General features: G+C 36.2%; 1 protein-coding gene across 3 annotated transcripts; it reads right to left on the bottom strand.

Annotated features, from left to right (window-relative positions):
* Window positions 1-5,883: 5,883 nt before the first annotated feature.
* Window positions 5,884-19,618, bottom strand: LOC123864661. Of its 3 annotated transcripts, XM_045905276.1 has the most exons (15): window positions 19,393-19,618; window positions 18,782-18,838; window positions 18,057-18,098; window positions 17,158-17,369; window positions 15,505-15,571; window positions 14,906-14,946; window positions 14,799-14,829; window positions 14,109-14,179; window positions 13,967-14,006; window positions 12,112-12,155; window positions 11,325-11,343; window positions 9,606-9,791; window positions 8,743-8,847; window positions 5,993-6,051; window positions 5,884-5,897 (listed from the first exon to the last, which is right to left on the bottom strand). In XM_045905276.1, exons 1-14 carry the CDS (start codon window positions 19,426-19,428, stop codon window positions 6,016-6,018), a joined length of 987 nt encoding a protein of 328 aa, XP_045761232.1. In that variant the 5' UTR covers window positions 19,429-19,618; the 3' UTR covers window positions 5,884-5,897; window positions 5,993-6,015. The 3 variants fall into 3 exon arrangements, with proteins under 3 accessions (XP_045761232.1, XP_045761231.1, XP_045761233.1); XM_045905275.1 differs by lacking the exon at window positions 5,884-5,897 and having other exon boundaries at window positions 5,969-6,051; XM_045905277.1 differs by lacking the exons at window positions 5,884-5,897; window positions 13,967-14,006; window positions 14,109-14,179 and having other exon boundaries at window positions 5,969-6,051; window positions 19,393-19,616.
* Between the last annotated feature and the right edge of the window lie 3,141 nt (window positions 19,619-22,759).

The raw sequence follows: 22,759 nt of genomic DNA, 5'->3' as shown, positions 1-22,759 counted from the left end.
CGCACACGAGGGGTTCCGTACCATCGTACGAGGAATAACACGTTTTATTTTGTGTGTGTGGGGGGGGTTTAAGATCTAATAGCTAGAAACTTCATGTGGAATTAATCTGAAGTCTAAACTGTGAAATATGGATAGCATATTACGTAGGTACCTACCTACCTACTCTTTTAATATGCGAATCTATACTAATAAATAAAATTGGAGTGTCTGTCTGTAATTTCGAAATAACTACCGCATATTAAGGTCATATGGTTATTTGAACGATACTATACCAGAATCACACGTTTTTAAAATTTTTGTCTGTCTGTCTGTCTGTTTGAAAAGGCTAATCTTCGGAACGGCTGAACCGATTTTGACGGGATTTTCACAGACTACTAGAGGATTGACCAGGGAGTAACATAGGCTACTTTTTTAACCGACTTTCAAAAAGGGAGTTGTGTTTTTCTACCTATGTACACTGAAATCTCCGAGATTTCTGAACCGATTTGCGTCATTTCTTTTTTAATCGATAGAGGAACTTTGCGACATTGTTTCATAAAAAATTTGGATTCCAACTCCTCAATCCTGATGCTGCAGGGGATCTGACCAATCCACGCGGGCGAAGCTGCGGGCATTAGCTAGTTACTTCATAAATCTGGGACGATGACGCTTGAGCTCAGGTGGTGCTTGCGCTTGACCTTGCGAAGACCTTTAAGTTTTACTTACATGGTAAATTAATATTATGTACCTACTAAAGGATATAAAATAAATTCTTCCGACAGTATAGTCATTTAAGTTAACATTGAAAAAAAATCGTTCTCGTGCGAATTGAACTCGCACTGGATAAGTTCCGTACAAGAAATAACACTTTTTTTTTTTAATTTTTATGGTGGCAAGTTTGAAATTTTAGTAGGTGTTTGTTGTTATGGTGGCAATAGAAATACATATTGTTCTGAAAATTTTAGGTCTCTATCTATTATGGTTCACGAGATACAGCCCACTGACTGACAGACGGACGGACAACGGAGTCTTAGTAATAGGGTCCCGTAGGCACTCCTAGGGTATGGAACCCTAAAAATAACAAATAAGTTTATCTGATACTCATTAGAATTCCGTACCGTAGAATTTTAATAACAAGATGCTACTTAGATTATTATTATAAATTAAAAAATATTTGACGCTCTGGAAATGCGTTGCTGGAAAATCCTCTGGAGTCTGGACAGCACATCGAACAAACGTTTCCATATTATCTACTCAAGAACAAAATAAATCTAAGGCTTTCATCGCTCGCCTACAGCTGAAATTCTTTGAACACATTACTAGAAAGGCTAGGAAGAGTGGTAATATCAAATACCTCTTGATACAGTATCTCGTCTCACGAATGAGAAGACAAAAAAGAGACGAACAGAGGGACAGACAGACAGACGGACAGACTGACAGACAGACAGACGACAAAGTGATCTTATAAGGGTTTCGTTTTTCCTTTGAAGTAGGTACGGAACCCTAATTATGTATTTAAACTGTCTTTTAAAATAATATTATAATTATTGCCTTCCTGTCAGGTGGTCAGGGGTTCAATCTCGGGTACGCATCTTAAACTTTTCGGGGTTTTGTACGTTTTAAGCAATCAAGTATTGCTTTAGTGATAAAAAATTTCTGTTTTGCATAGTTCTACTATTAGTTTCCGCCTGTTGATTTTTAATTTTTACGTGACAGAACCAACAAACGAATCAGATTCGCACATGGCAATTTTTTTTGATGGCTTAATTATTTACCAACAAAAAAAACTAGACAAATAAGGAATCGGAAAGTCATGTCGTATCTGTACCTGAATGAAATGAAACAATTAGGTAGGTATGTACCTACTCATTTATTTTTTGTTTCGTTTACAGCACGCAGATATATTTTTTCGGTCTTTTCTTGAACAGTTTTTGTGTATTTGGTAAACGATTGCACAAGTTAAGCAAAGCGACGCGCGTTGACCGAAGTCGGTTAATAGACTACAGGCCCATGTTCAAAAATGGATGGGTCATATGAACCACCAGGTGACGTATACAGGACGATATAAGAGCATAAAATAATAAAATTCAGCACTATGCCGTCACTTGTAAGCTGTCCAACAGAGTGCTGGTGAGAATTCAAAAGTGCAGGTAGAGTGAGTACATTTTGGTCATATATTTTTGTACGGCATTTTTACCATCGATAGATCCATGAAAAATAATAAGAAAGCGCGCAGTGCCGTAAAAAAATGGTGCGCCACAAAGTCAGTAAATTTTTTGATTTTCTGACAATTTCCGGGGTAAATTTGGTCATTTAATTCTGTACGGCACTAGTTTCATACTGTTTCAATACAGCCTCTAATCCATTATTCCGCAACGCCGTACAAAAATCATGCGACAAGGGGAAAAAATTGAGGGTAGCAACCCCCTCTCTTTCCGTGGTCCGGGGGGTAATTTAAAAAAGTACGGCTTTGATTCCAAAACATTATCTAGCACTCAAAAGTACTATTAAAAATAATGCCGTCAAAAAATTAGTGTTCATTTGAATGTGTATCAATAATTATCTTAATTTCATGGTATACTTGATTTTTAAAGCTGTAAAATCATTTGACTCTGTACGGCAACTTTTTTTTTAACATGATAGTGTAAAATACTATTGTTGTATAGTATTGCCGTTCAAATGAAACTGTTCTAAAAAAAATTATAGAGAAATACAAAAACTGAAATTTTTCAAATTATTGCAAAAGTTTAAATATTCATAGATTAATAAAATAAAGCAATTTTCTACGCTTTTCCCTTGTTTTAAATAGTATTAAGATAAATAAATAAGGAAAAAAATATGCCGTACATTTTAATGCAGACCATATCTTTTAGGCTGATGAAAATGACGCTACCATTTTAAGGGTGTAGTACTTTATGGCCATCTGATACTGTACGGCATTAACATATTTTTGAAGAGAACAATTGATAATATGATAAAATCACTATGCCGTCTAACTGAAGTGAACGGGTGTGTATATAATATCCACATCCCCTACAAACCTTTGGACCAACGAAAATGTACGGCATGTAAAAAAATATTATCTATGCAAAAAACACTTTCAAAATAAATTAATTTTATGTTGTTTCAAATCATCCCCCGGACCACGGAAAGAGAGGGGGTTGCTACCCTCAATTTTTTCCCCTTGTCGCATGATTTTTGTACGGCGTTGCGGAATAATGGATTAGAGGCTGTATTGAAACAGTATGACACTAGTGCCGTACAGAATTAAATGACCAAATTTACCCCGGAAATTGTCAGAAAATCAAAAAATTTACTGACTTTGTGGCGCACCATTTTTTTACGGCACTGCGCGCTTTCTTATTATTTTTCATGGATCTATCGATGGTAAAAATGCCGTACAAAAATATATGACCAAAATGTACTCACTCTACCTGCACTTTTGAATTCTCACCAGCACTGTTGGACAGCTTACAAGTGACGGCATAGTGCTGAATTTTATTATTTTATGCTCTTATATCGTCCTGTATACGTCACCTGGTGGTTCATATGACCCATCCATTTTTTAACATGGGCCTGTAGTCTATAATGGATGGGTGACCGGTAAGTCTACAGTTTTTCTTCCATCCCTAATAGGTACATAGTTTCCGTGAACGCGGCGCTACTTAATTAAAATTAATTTTGATTAATATTTTGAGTTTAAGCTGGTAACAACAATTTTAGCTGATCGAATATGAGATCACATAAGTAAGTAAAAAGGCAGATAAGTACTGGACTAAGAGCCAGCGCGTGCCAGACCTTCGTTATTTCATAAAAGTTGAAAGTTTATCTGCCTAAGTACTGCCCTCAACACAAGGAGGAACAATCAGTGACTATGATTATTATATCCTCAATTTTTATTATATCCTTATCCTAAGGTTGCCTGGAAGAAATCGTTATTTTAGCGATAAGGCCGCCCATACAAAAATCTATTTTTAACCCCCGACCCAAAAAGAGGGGTGTTATAAGTTTGACGTGTGTATCTGTGTATCTGTTTGTGGCATCGTAGCGGCTAAACGAATGAACCGATTTTAATTTAGTTTTTTTTGTTTGAAAGGTGGCTTGATCGAGAGTGTTCTTAGCTATAATCTAAAAAAATTGGTTCAGCCGTTTAAGAGAGCTCTTTTCTAGTTTTCTTGTAGAAAAGAAGGTTAGATAACCGTTAGGTTCATAATATTATGTCAATAGAAATGTCAAGCTGTCAAGATGGACGTTGCCTAAATACGTAATTATTGATTTGAAAATGATGTTTTGGAAAACTCAAATACTTTAGATCGTCGGGGGTGTTATAAATTTTTAATTTACACTTGTTATTTTTATATTATTTATACATTTCTATGTCTCGGTGTACAATAAAGAATATTTTACTTTACTTACTTTACTTTATGATCACAAAGTGTCTGACAATGGCAATGCATGACGTGATTCCAAAAAAAATTACATTTTATACCTACTTTGCCGTAAAATTTTGTACCTACACATTTATTATCTCCTATCTCCCAAATCCACCATGATCCAAACTTCATAGTCGCTGATCGTTTCTCCCTGTATAGCGCACAATACGCAGATAAACATTCAGCTTTTATAAAATAACGAAGGTCTGGTCTCTCTCTCTAACCTATTATTAGCATAAATAGTCACTGTAAACGGAGTATGAAATCTGCAAGTTATCAAAATATGATAAATTGATAAGACTACTACATAAGAGGAGAAAAGGAAGATAATAATATTAGATTAAGTCACTCTTACAAATTATATTGATTTTTTATTGATATATTGATTATATTGATTGATTAATGATTACATACTAGCTAACGCGACTACCGCAACGCAAACGGTTTGAACGCGATGATACAAACTGGTAACAAGAAATTTTTAAAACCCTTGGATTTTTTTGAAAAATTTAAAGCCAGTGTCACTCGGGATAGTGCAAGGATTATAACGATACCCAGGATATCTAAATCTGTACAAATATTTAGAAGTAATACTGGAATCGAGCGCTGGTTTACAGTTTGCGCGAAAATTTTAATAAAATAAAACCCCACCGTGTCTGTTGCTTTTCCTGTTTATTGATCTTAAAACTGAATTATAAATATAATTTATGTACCTACCTATAATTCAGCAAACACATGATTTTATTTTATTTGAAAAGGTACATGCACCTTTATCTTTTATTTATCTGGCAGTCGCGTCGAGTAAAAATAAATCGATATTCAGCAGTGTTTAGTAAGTAGACACTCTTTATTAATTTTATAGATCATAATTATACATATTTTGATTTTTCTCTCTAATCAATTAAGTAGGTATGTATAAATTTTACAAAAATAATACAGTTTAGAATATTAATAATTACATTTTTTTATTAGAGCACCATCTATCTTAATTCGCAAGTACTGCTTAATGTAATGTAGGGTTTATTGCAATACTGTTATTATTAGGTAGTCAGAGTTAAAAACCTCCGGTACACCTTTAGGCTCTAGCTTGGATTTATTTCCATCGTAGTTTCTTAACTCTTAGATAGATGGCACTATGATTTAAAACATTTATTCTAGAAAATTGATTTCAACATGGAGATTGAATAGCATTTTGGTCAGCGATGTAAATCCATGTCTTTGCATTTGGCCATTTTTCAGGGCCTTATTTTTGACGTGACAACGTCTTATAATTCGATAGAGCCGGCTGCACGCACGAAAAAACATGACTCATGCGGCGTTACCTCGCTCTGAGGCGTTCCATGTAAGGCTTGAAGTGCAAGCGAGAGCGCGGAACGAGCGACAAAGAAGCACAATCGGCCTTTGTTGTCACGTTCAACTATCGTCAGTAAACCGACTTTACAGACAACCAATTTTTTCAATTTGCAATAGGTAATTAATTAATTCCTAAGGGATTACATTCAAAGGCAAGTTATAAAAATATTGTTTTATTTAAGCGATAGGTAATATATTATATAAATAGCATTTAAAATAAGAAGCACACGAAATTACAAAAATTGTTTTATCAGAGTCGTTCTCTTGAAAATGGTTCATAATCATCCTGTGAAAAAAAGGTATTGCATAAGTAAAGGCTATAAATAAAAAAATATTTTTATTGCTGAACATAGGTCTTTCCGAAAGAGCGCCAACAATATGTGGTTATTCAAGGGGTAGACCAACAAATTCCCGAAAGGCCGGCAACGCATTAACTTTCTTCTGGTACCTACTGCAAATGTTTATGGGCGGCGGTGATCACTTAGCATCAGTTGACCCGGCTGCTCGTTTGCTTGCTATTTTTATTAACCCCCGACCCAAAAAGAAGGGTGTTATAAGTTTGACGTGTGTATCTGTGTATCTGTATGTGGCATCGTAGCTCCTAAACTAATGAACCGATTTTAATTCAGTTTTTTTTTGTTTGAAAGGTGGCTTGATCGAGAGTGTTCTTAGCAATAATCCAAGAAAAATACGTTCAGCATTTGAAAATTATCAGCTCTTTTCTAGTTTTTGTAACCTTCACTTGTCCCCGTGTTATAAATTTTTAATTTACACTAATTGTTGAAAAAAAAAATCCGTTCATAGTATAGTGAGCACCTACGTCGAAAAAAGAGCCTATTGTCAAAAGAGTTTCCAACCCCAGTAGCCCAGTAATTTGGTCGTCAAAAAGGGGCTTATCTGGAAAGTTTTCAGAAAGTTATGCAAATTGGTGGTTTTATAGATTTCGATGTGTTCTTTCCGAATTTTTATTTTGCCACCTCGTACCTTTGCGCTCGCGCCGCCATCTTGGAAAAATGGCGCCCAAAAACAGTTTTTTCACGATAACTTCTTTCCCACTCATTTTACGACAAAAATTGCTATGTAACAATTAAACTAGAGACGATTTCCTACAATTTGTGTAGTCATCTTTTTTTGTAGACTCAATAGTTTCAGTGTACGAGCGCCACAAAGCCCACTCCAACACTCGTTTTGGCTAAATAACTCATTTCCACACCACCATGTGGTAGAGTGAGTGGCGTGATTTTTTTTTATGGTATCGCCAGGAGACGGTAGTCACCTTCAATTTAAGCCATCACTTCGTTCAGAGAATACTAACACTCTTCAGAATTCTGCTCGAGATAAGAGTAAATATACTGCATCGCAGTTTCGATCTCATGTGAATATTGTAAGGTTATTTTTAAAAATTGATTTGAGTTGTCAAAAATAATATAAAATTATTAATTTATCTAATGCAGGTAGTTTGATAAAATCGATATTTGGCTCATTCGATGTCATACAATCTGTTGCTAGGAGGCCAACAAGATTGAACTTGCATAAATACGGGTGTTTCGAAGGTTTTAGTTCAGTCTCCTTCTGAGATTCGGAGCGATATCGCATATTTTCGGTATTTGGATTGTGAACTGAATAATTAGACGTTGTGATAGCAATCACGCTCTAATTAAATTATTTATTTTGGCATTAGTTTGTTTAGATTAAAACTCTCGGATAACCTTACACATTAAACTTGTGTTTTTTTGTGCTGGTTTTGGAGAGGACATTCCAATAATTCGATAAAAATATTTAAATAATACCTGCTTTTCTGAGTGACGCCAATAATTCAGAAGCGGGACGTGTCTCACGTTGCCTTCATTTCGCTTTGGTATCTTTTTCAAAACAACCCACATTTGATAATTTTTTTTAATGAGTTCGGTGGTTTTGGTAATTTAGTGATTAAAATTTTAAGTTTTTTTTAAAGAATTTAGTCTTTTGTGAAGTGGAAAGTAATTTGCAATAAGTGGTTCAGATTTTGTATACATCGAATGAGAAGTTAGTCGTTTGGATTTATTGTTGACTTGATATTAAAACTGAGAGTTCGGCAGTTCAAGGGTAGGTTTTAATGATTTGACGGAGGGCAGGATAGCCCATGATTTGGATTTGACTTAGGGCAAGGAAGCCCGCGACTGACATGACATGATTGATTAGAAACACGAGGACGTGTTAAATTCAGGACGGCCGAACTGTAAGGTTATTTTTAAAAATTGATTTGAGTTGTCAAAAATAATATAAAATTATTAATTTATCTAATGCAGGTAGTTTGATAAAATCGATATTTGGCTCATTCGATGTCATACAATCTGTTGCTAGGAGGCCAACAAGATTGAACTTGCATAAATACGGGTGTTTCGAAGGTTTTAGTTCAGTCTCCTTCTGAGATTCGGAGCGATATCGCATATTTTCGGTATTTGGATTGTGAACTGAATAATTAGACGTTGTGATAGCAATCACGCTCTAATTAAATTATTTATTTTGGCATTAGTTTGTTTAGATTAAAACTCTCGGATAACCTTACACATTAAACTTGTGTTTTTTTGTGCTGGTTTTGGAGAGGACATTCCAATAATTCGATAAAAATATTTAAATAATACCTGCTTTTCTGAGTGACGCCAATAATATGGACCTTTTTTTTGGGTTTCGAACCCAAAGGATGCCAACGGGACCTTATTACTAAGTCTCCGCTGTCTTTATTTATTATTTGTTATTATAACGGCAATAAAAATACACATTCTGTGAAAATTTCAACTTTCTACCTATTACGGTTCATGAGATACGAGCACGAGCACATCGAAATTTATAAAACCACCAATTTGCATAACATTCTGAAAACTTTCCATCTCATATTACAGAATTACTGGACTACAGCAGTTTAGGCTATGCGTAGAGCCGACGACTAGATCTAGTCAGTCAGTACAGATATTTTTTGTAGTTAGTTTAGATTTACCGAATTATAAAACCACCACTTCCTTATGTTTGTATCATCAACCGTAGGCACAAGGTCGTTGATCTCTGGTGCCTCTTGCATTATCTTTATGTTATCGAATGTATCCTGGAAATTTAACTGAGTGTCATTTTCCAAATTCGATGATAAAATACGAACCTTAGGATGCCTGTCCATTTTAGTGGAGTGGAGCACAAAACACATCAATAGATCGCGGCCGGACTATAGAACTAAATTAAATAAACACTTAGAGAATGTATGACGCCGCTTCCAAGCCTTTGCTTGAGATGTCATCATCATATTCATCATCAGCCTGTGAACGTCCACTGCTGGACATAGGCCCTTCCCTAAAGAGCGCTACCACACCCGGTCCTCAGCCTTCCTCATCCAGCCAATTCAAGCCAGCCGCTTTATATCGTCGGTCCATCGTGCTGGAGGGCGTCCCACACTACGCTTGCTTAAACGCGGTCTCCACTCAAGGACTTTCCGGCTCCAACGGCCGTCGCCTCTATGACAGGCATGGCTTGCCTAATGCCACTTCAGCTTGCTAATAGTTTGGGCTATGTCAGTGACCTTGGTTCTCCTGCGGATCTCCTCATTTCGGATCTTAATCCTCAAGGAAACTCCTAACATAGCCCTCTCCATAGCTCGCTGAGCAACTTTGAATTTGTGGACAAGGCCAAAAGGCCTTGGAAAACATGGACACTGACAAAAGTCAGTGTCCATGTTTCAGCCTCATAGGTGAGGACGGGAAGGACATAATGGTTGAAGACTTTTGTTTTCAGGCATTGAGGAATTGACTTGAGATGTATGCACATAAAATTTTACTTATCTAAGTATTACAAAATTACAATAGCAGAGAATACCAGCGAATGAAGCCACGAGTCTTTTTTCTTCATCCTCTCTTCTGAGTGAACGTCATCGTCTTCTGGAATCGTACGCATTTCGTCTATTGCGTTGGTTTGAGAAGGGTTTTCAGGAATTGCATTTTTCATGGGAAGTTCTTGATTCGCTCGTAGAATTGCTTCATTTACATTGTTGAAAACCAGCTGCTATATGGATGCAAAAATATATTCATGTTTTTGTATTGTTCTCAGAATAAGATAATAATAATATAATCAGTAATTAAAAGTTAGGATAGATTATTACCAATTATAATAAAATTAATATTTTGTACTAGATATATTAGAACTGTACTATAGCAATAATTGTATTGTTTATAATAATAAAATATATGTATTAAATAGATCGTGATTTTATTCAGGCAGATTATTTTATAATAGTTAAAGCTTGGATTATTCTTATTGTTGCATTACGATTTGCTCGTCACTCTGAGGTACGTTAATGTTTCTATGTTAGAAACGTTTGTCCAAGTGTCTACAACAGCTGTATAAAGTTTCAATTCATTCTGATAAACGATGCACGAAGGACAGACAGACAGACAAACATTAACTGTCATGTATAAGAATGAGATCATGGGAAAGTGATCAAAATTGACATATGAAATAGCTCCTAGTTTATCATTATCACCTTTTTATTAAATAGGCACCTATAAATAATATGGTACCTACTTCACAATATTCGATTAAGTACACCTAAGTAGGTAGGTACTGATTTTGCCAACAGATTAAGTGGTAGTTTGATACAATGGAGAAATCTTTATCAGTAAAAAAACATAATCTCCAAATAATTCCATTAGCATTTAATATGTTCGCAAATAAAATTGAAGGGGAGGAGTTTCTGTTAACTTATCTACAGAATGGAACGTCAAGTCTAAATTGCGCTTATCTAAATAAGTTTCCTGCCAACTCGGCAATCTCGGGCGAGATAAAAAAACATACCCGCCGCTATATGGTTTGAACTAACTTCGTCTCTAAATCACCGCCCTAACACAGCAGCAAGTGGAAATGGAAATAGATTTTATACGCACGAGCGTTAAAAAAGCGTTGCGTTAAAACCCGGCGTTGCGCTGATAATACAAAGTGTGTTCTATTTGAACGCTTTTTTTAAAGCACGTTAAAAAAGCTCTCGTGCGAATTAGCCCTGAGTCTGTTTTGTCTTGACACATTCAACCAATAAATATACTTACCGATAAGTGAAATGAAATTAAAGGAATTTATTAACCCCCGACCCAAAATAAGGGTGTTATAATTTTGATTATAACACCCTTATCTTATATGTATGTGTGTATTTGTGTATCTGTGTATCTGTCTGTAGCATTGTAGCTCCTAAACTAATGAACCGATTTTAATTTAGTTTTTTTTGTTTGAAAGGTGGCTTGATCGAGAGTGTTCTTAGCTATAATTCAAGAAAATCGGTTCAGCCGTTTGAAAGTTATCAGCTCTTTTCTAGTTACTGTAACCTTCACTTGTCGGGGGTGTTATAAATTTTTAATTTACACTTGTTTATGTATTGAAATTAACTAATTTATTTCACGTAGTGACGTGTAAATGATACGTATGTGGTAAGTATAATCCCGATGGACGAGTATCTTTCCTTTCCTCAAGAACAAACTTTGCACTTATAAACTTTTACCTAGGAAAAAATACTACTGATATTTTCAAAAAGAATATTTCAGGACTTACATTTGGTGTATTCTCCTTTCTGTAAGTGAAAAACTTTACTACTTACATGTAATACTTTGTGAGTGTCGAAGGTAAGGCTAGTTAGGCGTAGAAGTGGAGGCTTTTTATATCAGAAATTCAAAGAGCTTAGACGTGAGTTAAAAAAAACCTAAAGCCACGCGGACGATGTCGCGGTCATCGTCTAGCCAATAGTATAAAAATAGAAACTGACTGGCTGACATATTTATATGTACCTATTACAGCTGTAGTTCTTCTCCCTATTACGTTGACCTCTGATAAGAAATTTTGAAAACTCTAGAAGCTTAACAGGGCTCTCTCCGTCACTCGTTTCCACTCGTTTCATACAATCGTAGTTCCAATTTTATTTGAATATTAAGCAACCAAAGTCCATGAAATTTTGCAGACATATTCTAGAAACTAATATCTGTGTCTGTGGTGTTTTAGATTTTTCTAAAAATCTGTAGTTTTATAATTACAGGGGCTCCAAGATTTGTATGAAAATTTTAAGACCGCGTAACTTTGAAACCGAATATTTTAACAGAAATCTGAAAAACCACAGACATAGATATTAGTTTCTAGAATATGTCTGCAAAATTTCATGGACTTAGGTTGCTTAATATTCAAATGAAATTGGAACTACGATTGTATGAAACGAGTGGAAACGAGTGACGGAGAGAGCCCTCTTAAATCAACGTAGGTAAGTCGCGGAATAAACTAGTCAAATTAGGACGTACCTACTTTAGTCTTGCTAGAAGAAACAGCAACAATTGTGCACAAGTGTACTTACAAATAATAAGAAAAGTCTTTTCCCGAGGATTTGTCCAAGCTTCCCTATAAAATGCAATAATAAAAAAATTATGGCCATTGAATTAGAAAGCTTTTATCATCGCAAATACTTGAAAATCTTTCTTCGGCAGCGGGATTATTATTGAGTCAGAGATATTATGATTCCCAGCTTGGTTAATATTTTTTTTTAATTTACAGACTAGCTCTTGACTGTTATCAGACCTTTTTTTAAAATTTAGGAATCAACAAAGTCTTTAAACTATTTCATTTCCGGTTTGGGGGTGACTCTGATTGATGCTAGATTCCTTCCTACGGTCAAAGTCGTGCTAACAAGCGATACCTATAGTGTTATCTTTAGATTGGGGAATCATTTGTTATCCTCTCTCCTCCTCAGGATCCCTCATGTGTCCTCATGTGTGAGCAACCGCCGAGTTTCTTGCTGGTCCTTCTCGGTAGGAACGGCATTCCGAACCAGTGGTAGATTATTTTGACGATTTTATTTATTTTATTTATTTATTGTATTTACATAATTCTTACAATTATTTACATTGTATTCTTAGCGCCCTGAAGTCTTGGCGACTTGTCTGGGCGCTGCACATTCCTCTAAAAATTAATTATATGAAATACGGATGATTCAAAAGGACTTGTAAAAGTTTAATTGAATAAAAATATTTTGTTTTTTTTTTTTTTGTCGAAAAATGTCGGATAAGGGTAGGTACTAGGTATACATTACTAGTTTTTAACCGCGCGCTGTGCTTTATGCATTTTGATAGATTTTTGTTCTTTTGCTGTTCTCAGTTTTCAAAAAGTTTTTAAAGTATCCGAAACCATCGGTTAGCCAAAAATGTTTAAAGCCTTATTCATAAACAAAACCGATAAATTACTCTTGTGGTAATCGGTTGTCATCAACCGATTGATGTCCACTATTGAGCAAAGGCCACTTTTAGGGATTTCCACATGCCATGGTCTTGCTCTCCTTGAATCCAGCGGCTTCCTGCAACTCATTTGATGTCGTCAGTCCTTCTTGTGGCAGATCTGACGAGATCACTATTCCATCTTGGTTCTTCATAAAATATCCTCAACAATTTTGAACTTTGTCATCGAATTATTATTATTATTATTATTATTAGCCCGAACTGTCCCAATGTTGGGCAAAGGCCTCCCCTTCTTTCTTCCACCTGTCTCTGTCTATAGAAATTTGAGGCCAGGCTGACATGTAGGCATCGAGTTCGTCTCGCCAGCGACGCCTCGGCCTGCCTCGACGTCTTTTAAAATTTTGTGGCATCCACTGTGTTGTAGTCTTTGCCCACAGTTCATCGGACATGCGCATAACATGTCCTGCCCAGTTCCATTTTAGTCTGGCAGCTTTGTCTCCCACATCCGTTATCTGCGTCTTGGAGCGCAGTATGCTGTTTTTAACATGGTCTGTCAGCTTTACTCCAAGGATGCTGCGCTCCATTGCCCGCTGGCAAACTCTCAGTGCGGACTTTTGATGATCCGTCAAAGACCAAGTTTGAGCACTATATGTGAGGATGGGAAGAATGCACATATCCATGAGTCTACGTTTTAGATTTAATGAAAGGTTTCCCTTCATTAAATCTTTTATGGCCCAATAACCCTTCCAGGCGTTTTCGGTGCGTCTCGAAACTTCTTTATCCTGTCTCGCCTGAAAAGAGACTATTTGGCCTAAGTATATGTATTCATGGACATATTCAATCTCTGCACCCTCTACTTCTAGCCTACGCTTTGTGCTGTTTGTCATGAGCTTGGTCTTTGACATATTCATCTCAAGTCCGACCCCGAATCATCATCATCATCATCAATGTCATCGAATACATAATAATAAAAAAACTTACTAAATTATTCCCGTTTTTAGCAGCAACGAACACATTGACACTGAAAATGAAGTCCGTTATCTTATTTACCCTCTATTCCTCGGGCTAATGAAGGAATTTCCAAAGAAAATAGCGTCGAAAGTGAATCATAATTAAGTCTTACCCCTTGAGCGCCGGGATGTTCAACTTCTTTAATATCTTTAGAATTTCATTTTTTGCCACCGCCTGTCTGTCCTGGGGGTAACGAAATTATTGTAGGATGGTTATATTGACGTCCATTTTATACAAATTTTAAGAGTAGATTGTTCAAAAGGAGTTAAAACGAGCCTTTTCATACGAGATGTTTAGCTTCAGCGAGGGAGGCTATAGATTCGAGTATGAATGGCTTTTAGTCCCAAGTTAAATACTCTACTTTTTACTTAGATTACAAGGAAAATTAATCACTGCGCAGGTACAAGGTCAGTGGCCTTTTAACAAGAAAATATGTAATCCCATATATCGCCCACTGTGTCAGTTCAAGTTCTTTTGAGGTGATACAAACTATAGCTTACATGAATAAAGTATCAAAGGAGGCCAGGTTCTGGTAGGTACTACCTATAGCCAGAAAACAATTTTTTGCCTGTCTTGGGCAAATAGTTGTATGGAAAATTCTCTTCACAAAAAGCAGTTTTAATCCAGTTGCACTGAGCATGAAGAAGAACTTTACGAGTATGGGAAGTGAATTGTTCACATTCACAGGTTGCCAGTTCATCGAAATTGGAACTAATATTTAGATTTTTTGAAAATTGTTTTAATTACAGTACAGTTTTGAATAGTTTAGTTTAATTTTTGAAATTTCTTTTGATGTTCTTACCAAATTCAGAACCGCTGATTCCAATTTGAACCTTAAAAATTTAAAATATTTGTAGGAACATAATATTTTCAAACTATATTGGAAAAATTTACTTAATAAAATATTACCTTGGCTTTTCATTTTTAACTTGCGAAGTTGATGGTATGACCTTAAAAATGCAGAGAATTTTGAATAGTTAGGTTTATAGGTAAAACATTTAGGTATTAATTTTTTTTACTAATTACATATTTATTTTACATTTCAGTAGATACTAGTTGATGCCCACGACTTTATCCGCGTGGGTTTCATTTAGTTTTAGGTCCTATGGGGATTCTGATTTCCAGAGATGAAAAGTCCTGGCTTATAAACTTCTCTGGGATAAAAGCTGCCTTAGGTAGTACGTCAGACACCCCCACACCACCACAACAACATAACCACATGTGGGCAGTAAAAACTTGGGTCGCAGTCAGACACACATACACACACACGTCGATCAGTAAAAACTAAAGGCCCGCAAAGTCTAAGTCGAGACCAAACCCCAACCAAAGTTTTCAAACTATAGCTAGGAACTATGGACAGAGAGAGCTCCAATTAGAACTACATAGGTAAGTAAAGTATATAATATACTTATAGTCCTATATTTCCTTACTTTAAAGTTCAAACAACATATTATAGCAAGTAAGGGTAGAAAGCTGAAATACCTGACACAAATGATAATTCGCCTCACCATAATATAATCCGAGGGGAACCGCCTGAAGCCTGAATACATTAGCCGCTCATTACGGGAATCGTACCTGTAGGACGGTAACAGAATCTTAGATTATTTATATGAATATAGAGAGGTTTATTCGTAGTACATTCCAAACAAACGTTGTTAGGCTCATTTTTTAATACTAACCAATCAGACTCAATGTATTTTTTAGATACGTTCTAGAAACTAATATCTGGTCTGTGGTTTTCCGATTTCAGTTAAAATATTTTGTTTTAAAGTACATGGCCTCAAGGATTCACATACAAATCTTTAAGCTCCTGTAAATTATAAACTACAAGTTTTTACGGATATGCGGCAAACTATAGACACAGATATTAGTTTCTAAAACATCTGTTGAAGTATAGACAAATGAGAATGAAACTACGTGTGTATGTATGAAGGTATTGATGGAGAGTCCTGTGATAATAACAATTATATTGAACTAGCTGATGCCCGCGACTTCGTTCGCGTGGATGTAGGTTTTTTAAAATTCCCGTGGGAACTCTTTGATTTTACGGGATAAAAAGTAGCCTACACGTTAATCCAGAGTATAGTCTATCTCCATTCTAAATTTCAGCCCAATCCGTCCAGTAGTTTTTGCGTGAAGGAGTAACAAACATACACACACACACACACACACACACACACATACATACAAACTTTCTCCTTTATAATATTAGTGTGATAGTGTGATTGTAACATGCAAATCAAGTGCCAAACTAACCAGAACTGCGCTTGGTTACTAGTGATTTGATTATCATAGTTGTTTTGACCGACTCACGTCCACTGCTGCACTAACATTTTTTGCAAGAATCTTTGCCGAAAACAGTTACTGTCTATCAAAACACAATAATAGTTTTGCAGGAAAAAATCAAACACTTACGCTTTTTTTATCTCTCACTGAAGTTATAATTTTATTTCTGTTTGATACTTGACTGAAGTTAGTATTTATTAGCCTTGAGGCTATTGATTTACATGTTATTTGTGTACTGAAAGGAATTATGTGCATTCATTGTAAAGTTCTGAAACACTGACAGACGGACGGATAAATGCAAATTCCTAGAATTAGACTTGGAGACTATTTGCTTCGCTCGGTCAATTATTACAATTATTTTATCACCCAGTCCCGGTTTTTTGTGTGACTTTACCTAAAAATAAAACTACGACCACACCTGCGTGCCATGAACGCGGGATGCGGGAGCGGCCATGACGGAAATCTATACCTACGTCATATTACGTGCACACCTACGCGACTGTTGTAGTCGCATAGGTGAGTATGCCACTGTTAAATATCGTAGGAGGCCACTGCCGCACAGCTTCTTAGTCGCTTTGGTCGCGTAGGTTTGGGTAATCATGAACGTGGGATGCGGGACGCGATGCGGGAGCGTCCACGACGCGAACCTATAATATATATGTTCACACCTACGCAACTACGTAGTCGCGTAGGTGTGCATGGAGCCATTAAATATCGTGCGAGGCGTCAGGTGACAGCCGTGCGGCTCACTTTCCTACTTTGTAGACGCTTTGGTCGCGCATGTTTGGACGATGCTTTAGTGTTTCACTCGCACTAAAGTTGAATTTTGCAACCTGCAAGACTTGTCCCATATATTTTTTTTTGTATTAACTGACCTTAACCCCAAATTATCAATATTCCCGTAAACACCAGCACCGTCTTCCAGCTCCCTATGTGGGAACTTGACTGCAGACTTCAGCATGCCCAGCGCTGGTCGTAGCAATGTGTGACCTGGTAGGACGGGTTCTGCTTCTGGTAAATGACTAGGACTGGATGGCACGCCGATTATAGAAGATAATTCTCGAGGGTCAAATTGGTAGAACCTTCTCTGGAAAATGATATATAAATTCTTATTTAAGACGAATAAAACTCTTCATAAGAAAATTTTCTTAGTACGGAAACCTGTGTGCGTGAGTCTGACTCGCACTTGGCCGGTTTTTATAAGGTTCGGAAGCTCAAACAGTCTAGTCGTCGCGGTCAGCAGATTCCATTAAAAAATCAGTAAATAAAGCAAAATTGCTTACACTAAAAAATACTAAGGTAACGTAAAGTTAGGTCCATGTTGATAAATCTCGTAGATCTCCCGAACGCTTTTAAGCTTTCCTACCGTAATGGCATTGTTCCTTGTAAAGGTAAGGTGAGAATTAGAGCTGAGGCTATAAATCACTCGGTTAAAGTTGCCCCAATGTTACTCTACCTGGTTTAATTGTTGAAAGAACAATTTATGGTTAGACATTGTGAAATCTGTGATTGTAAAATCTGATTTTAGTTTTTTATTTATTAAAGTGTTTTTTAATAGCTATAACTTAACTTAAATAACTTATTTAGAAAACAAATTCCTAAATAAGTTTTTACATATTTTGTGATTTTTTGTCAAAAATTGTGAAACCGGCTAGGGTTGTACCTGCATCTCTCTGGCTATTGAGGCCTTGGAGTGCTTTTAGGAAACAAAAGAAAACATTTCATTCATCTGTACCTCCCTAACAAAAGACTGAAGGTTAGGGTAGGTACTTACAGAAGGTGAAGGGTTTACACCATCATTCTCGAGTCTTGTTTTCTGCAAATAAAAGTTTGCGATCGATTAGTACCTACATATTTTGTGTTGTCGGTTATTACTCCTTAAAAAAGTTTTGAGATTACAATACAAAAAAAACCAGCTGAAAAGAAAATTGCTGGATAGGCTTGGGCTTGATGACTATCATACCTTAAGGAAAGCAATGATGAGGTCTAATTTGGAGTGCACTGGCCTAAAAGAGGCCTATTTACTCTCGCCTAAGGTACTCAAGTTATACGTGGCCATCATTCTCGGTATCTGTACGAAATATCTTTCTAAGGATAATATCATTCTCAATTTTAATCACCGATGTATTTCAAAACTCTTACTCTAAACTAAAGTAGTGATGCTCAGTGGTTAAGACGTTCGCCCCCTATTTCGGAGGTCGGGGATCACATCCCAGGCACGCACCTCTAACTTTTCAGAGAAAGGAAAACATCGTGGGGTGACCTGTATACCTGAGCGTTCTCCATAATGTTCTCAAAGGTGTGTCAAATCGGTCAATTCGCACTTAGCTAGCGTGGCAGACTATGGCCTTAATACTTTTCATTCTGACAGAAGACTTGCTTTCAATATATTAGATCGATGATGGGTTTGATCATGATTTGCCTTCAAAATGAACATTGTCACTGAAAATCAAATTAAATATGGAAATTTAATAATCGAGTAGGTAGGTAGCAACTTACAGCAATATGTTCAAGTTGTCGCCGCCAGCTGACTCCATTACATTCAAATACGATATTCTGAAACGATTCACTTCCAATTATATTCTGCATGAGAGTTAAATTTAATGTGTCCAATTTAGGAAGTTAAGTTATGATGGCAAAATTTCACACTATATAAAGAAAATTTATTAAATGGAAGTTGTCTACTTCGAAAATGAGCGACGTCTAACAATTTTGTCAATTTCAGTAGACGTCGGATACCCGCCGCGTCCGTGTTTAATAAGTTTCACGATATTTTGCGTTGCTACAAAATTAACTCATTAATTTTATCAGAAATTAAGATTTCGTTCGATGTCGCTATTATCATACTTAGTAGTTACAAAATAATACAGTTATGAGTTACAATCAGTAAATAAATAATTACAACTGCAAAAAAATATTACATCTGATACCTGTGTCTGCGTCCGCATGGATTTAGGTCTTTTTAAAATTCATTGTGAAGTTTTAGGGTTGATTCGTAGTAGTAAAAGTTGAAACTAACAGTCCGATTACATTATGATGTATGAGATGACCTCATTCATAGACCTTATCCTATCTCCCAACTTAACTATGAGTTAGTTAAAATAACTTACTAATAACATTAGGTAAAGTTTGACATTTGAAGCCATTGTCAATGCTCATGCACCCACTCCGCCATTCCAACTAAAATCCTCAGCCGTTAAACTTCCTTATTGTATTGCATGCCATTAAGAATCAAACTCCGTGAAATAGCTATTGCTGTGTTTGCCAAGCTAATATTAATATTGTTAATTGGATATTCTCTTTATTTTACTAGAATTTCAGAGGATTATAATGTTATAACCTAACCTATAATATTATACAGGCGAGAGTGTGACACTCTGTCTGTCTGTCACCTTTTCATGACTTATCCGCCCAAGCCCATTGGCTACACGGATAGTTTATACATAATTTCAACCCGAAAAATCAAAGACATCATGTTTAACGGTCCATCTGTTTAACCGATTTTGATGGAAATTGGCACAAAGATAGCTTGTATCCCGGTGGTGAAACAAGGGTTAATTTTTATCCCAGAAAATCAAAAAGTTCCCACGGCTTCTTCAACATAATTCAAATCCACGTGGACGAAGTTGTGAGCATCAGATGGTAAAATACTTTAGTTAGGTTTCAAAAAACTCATAGTAGTTCTACTGGAAAATGGAACTAGAAAATGCTGCCGAATTTATTGTGAAACTCGGCTTCAAAGTGCACAGTGCAAAAGTGTCAAACTGTCAAATGTCAAGTTTGCGATTCGATCCATTAACCACGCCTTTACACGTGCTTTGCTCAGTTCCTGCCTTTTACACATTTCACTTTAGAATATCAGAAAATATGTGTTCATATGACATTGTACAAAGACTGAGCTGCCTGCACCATGAAACATATCAGTTTTTAACCCCCGACCCAAAAAGAGGGGTGTTATAAGTTTGACACGTGTATCTGTGTATCTGTCTGTGGCATCGTAACTCCTAAACGAATGAACCGATTTTAATTTAGTTTTTTTGTTCGAAAAGTGGCTTGATCGAGCTGTAATCGAAGAAAATCGGTTCAGCCGTTTGAAAGTTATCAGCTCTTTTCTTGTTTCTTATAGAGGTTTTCGTGTCGGGGGTTTTTAAATTTTGATTTATAAATTAGTCAAATAAGTTGTCATTAATATTTAAAGGCTTCCAACAAGATTTTATTACTAAGCCCCTATTGTCAGTCCGTCTGTCTATCTGTCAGAGGGCTGTATCTCAAGTAGTAGGGGATTCGCCGGTTCTGCCCCAGGCCCTGGCCCCCTCCCATGCCTCGCTGCCTCAGCCCCCTCCGTGCCTCGGTCAAGATCGAAACCTAAAAAAAAAAAAAAAAAAGTTGCAAAGTTAGCTTTTCGAAAAATTAATCCCTAGTTCGTTATCTAATTGCTTAATCACCTACTAATGACGCTCTATTGTTCGCTGGCTCGTTGCTTCATTCTATGGGTTTTAAAGGAAACGCATGAATCATAACTACTCTTTATTAGCCTTCAAATATTGATTTAAATAACTCACATAAAAATATATCATTCTCTACTGTATTTCCATTGAATAAATCTAAAAAATCTGAACTTGTATAGTAACCCGTAAACATGAAATACAAATACATTATACAATATTCTCCACAAACTGATGTGTAATCATTCTGTATCCGCCTTGTATTATAATGCCATATTCTTGTGTTTCTTTCCAAGAACTGCTTATGATATTTTGGTGGTGCTCGTCCAAATGAATCAAAATATTGTCCAACACCATTTGTATCTATATATATGGCTATCCAATGCGATCCTGGTTTATAATCGGGGTCTAGATTGCTTATTAAATAGGCGGGTGTTTCAACATAAATCGGTAACCGGTTTGCGGCATACACATTGTCTTGCAGACTTGGGTGGATTCTTCTTAAATATGTCTTTATCCCTATTGTATTCATATTACTTCAATACTACTGATCTTATCGCTGCCGAGGATCATACATGAATGGGACGTAAGACCATGTTATTTCAGATATATTATAAATCATCATCATCATCATGATCAACCCATCGCCGGCTCACTACAGAGCACGGATCTCCTCTCAGAATGAGTCTACCACGCTGGCTGAGTGTGGATTGGCAGACTTCGCACACCTTTAAGAACACTATGGAGAACTCTCAAGCATGCAGGTTCCCTCATGATGTTTTCCTTCACCATTAAAACAGTGTTATTTAATTAAGTACTTGAAACGCACAAGACTTCGAAAAGTTAGAGGTGCGTGCCTGGAATTGAACCCCGACCTCCGATTAGAAGGTGGACGTCTTAACCACTAGGCTATCACAGCATAGTCTTATTAAAAATAATGGTTCATAACTTAAATAAAAACAAAAAATATTTCTTGTATCAGTGTTTTATTACAAACCTTAATAATAATGTAGGTACAAATTATAACTTAATCTATTTACAGAAATTAGGTTTCTTAGCTGCTATAGTCCACGCTTACATTACGATTTTTATCAATTTCAATAACATTGTCAAACTCTGCATATACGATGCAGTTTATCGTTTCAGGAATAGCTGAATCAAAGCGAACTTCTAGCCTCACACTACCGTGCTTTATAAGATTCCAATGACTAGAGTGAGCTGATAAATCAGGAGTTAAATCGAATGCTAAGAGACAATAGCCTTTTGCATATTGTTCCCTAGATATTCCGTTCCCTTCATTTAAAAAATGGATTCCCGTGCCTGAGAATAACGTATGATAGGCTGAACTGAAAGTATTATCATCGAATGATGGTTGCAAAGCTTTTGAAGGTATTTGTTGGCCATCAATATATAAACTAAATGTATTCATATGATAATTTTCAAAGTTGAATGGATTTTTCGTAAGAGTTCCATTAAATGCTGCGTTGTTAACAAATCCGACAATACATCTTTTAGGAACTTGACCAAGAAAAATATTATCGAGTGTTTTACCCTGAACTCCTGAAGGAATTGTTAAAACTTTAACTTCCGCTCGAGTTATTGGATATTTTGCAGTAGTAGATGCTAAAACTTTTTGATGTGCAAGTAATACAGTCGGATTGATCCGCGCGCGTCGAACTATAAGGGTTGCATCCGTGATACACACTTTAAGTTTTAAATCATTTGAAGAAGCCATAAGACTGAAAGTTTCCCTTGAGCAAATTAATTTAACACACATCTCAACACCATTAATCAAAAATTTTTCCTGGTTGAATATATCACCATGTAAGTGTCCAATCATTTCTATTTCTTTACTTTCGGCTGCAAGACTCTGTCTTTTAGTAAAACCTGTATTTTTTTCATCTACTGAATCCATATTCCCCGCAGTATCTTCATACCAAAGACCGCAAATCAGGTGAGATTCTTTTGCTGCTGGCGCATAGTTTAATAATGTCTCAATGTAAGCACGGTAAGCGTATGTATTGTTTGGAGG

The sequence above is a fragment of the Maniola jurtina genome, chromosome 4 (genome assembly GCF_905333055.1).
Source record: "Maniola jurtina chromosome 4, ilManJurt1.1, whole genome shotgun sequence".
Taxonomy (NCBI): Eukaryota; Metazoa; Arthropoda; class Insecta; order Lepidoptera; family Nymphalidae; genus Maniola; species Maniola jurtina.
The sequence above is the reverse complement of the archived record's forward strand: the minus strand, read 5'-3'. Positions and strand labels throughout refer to the sequence as shown.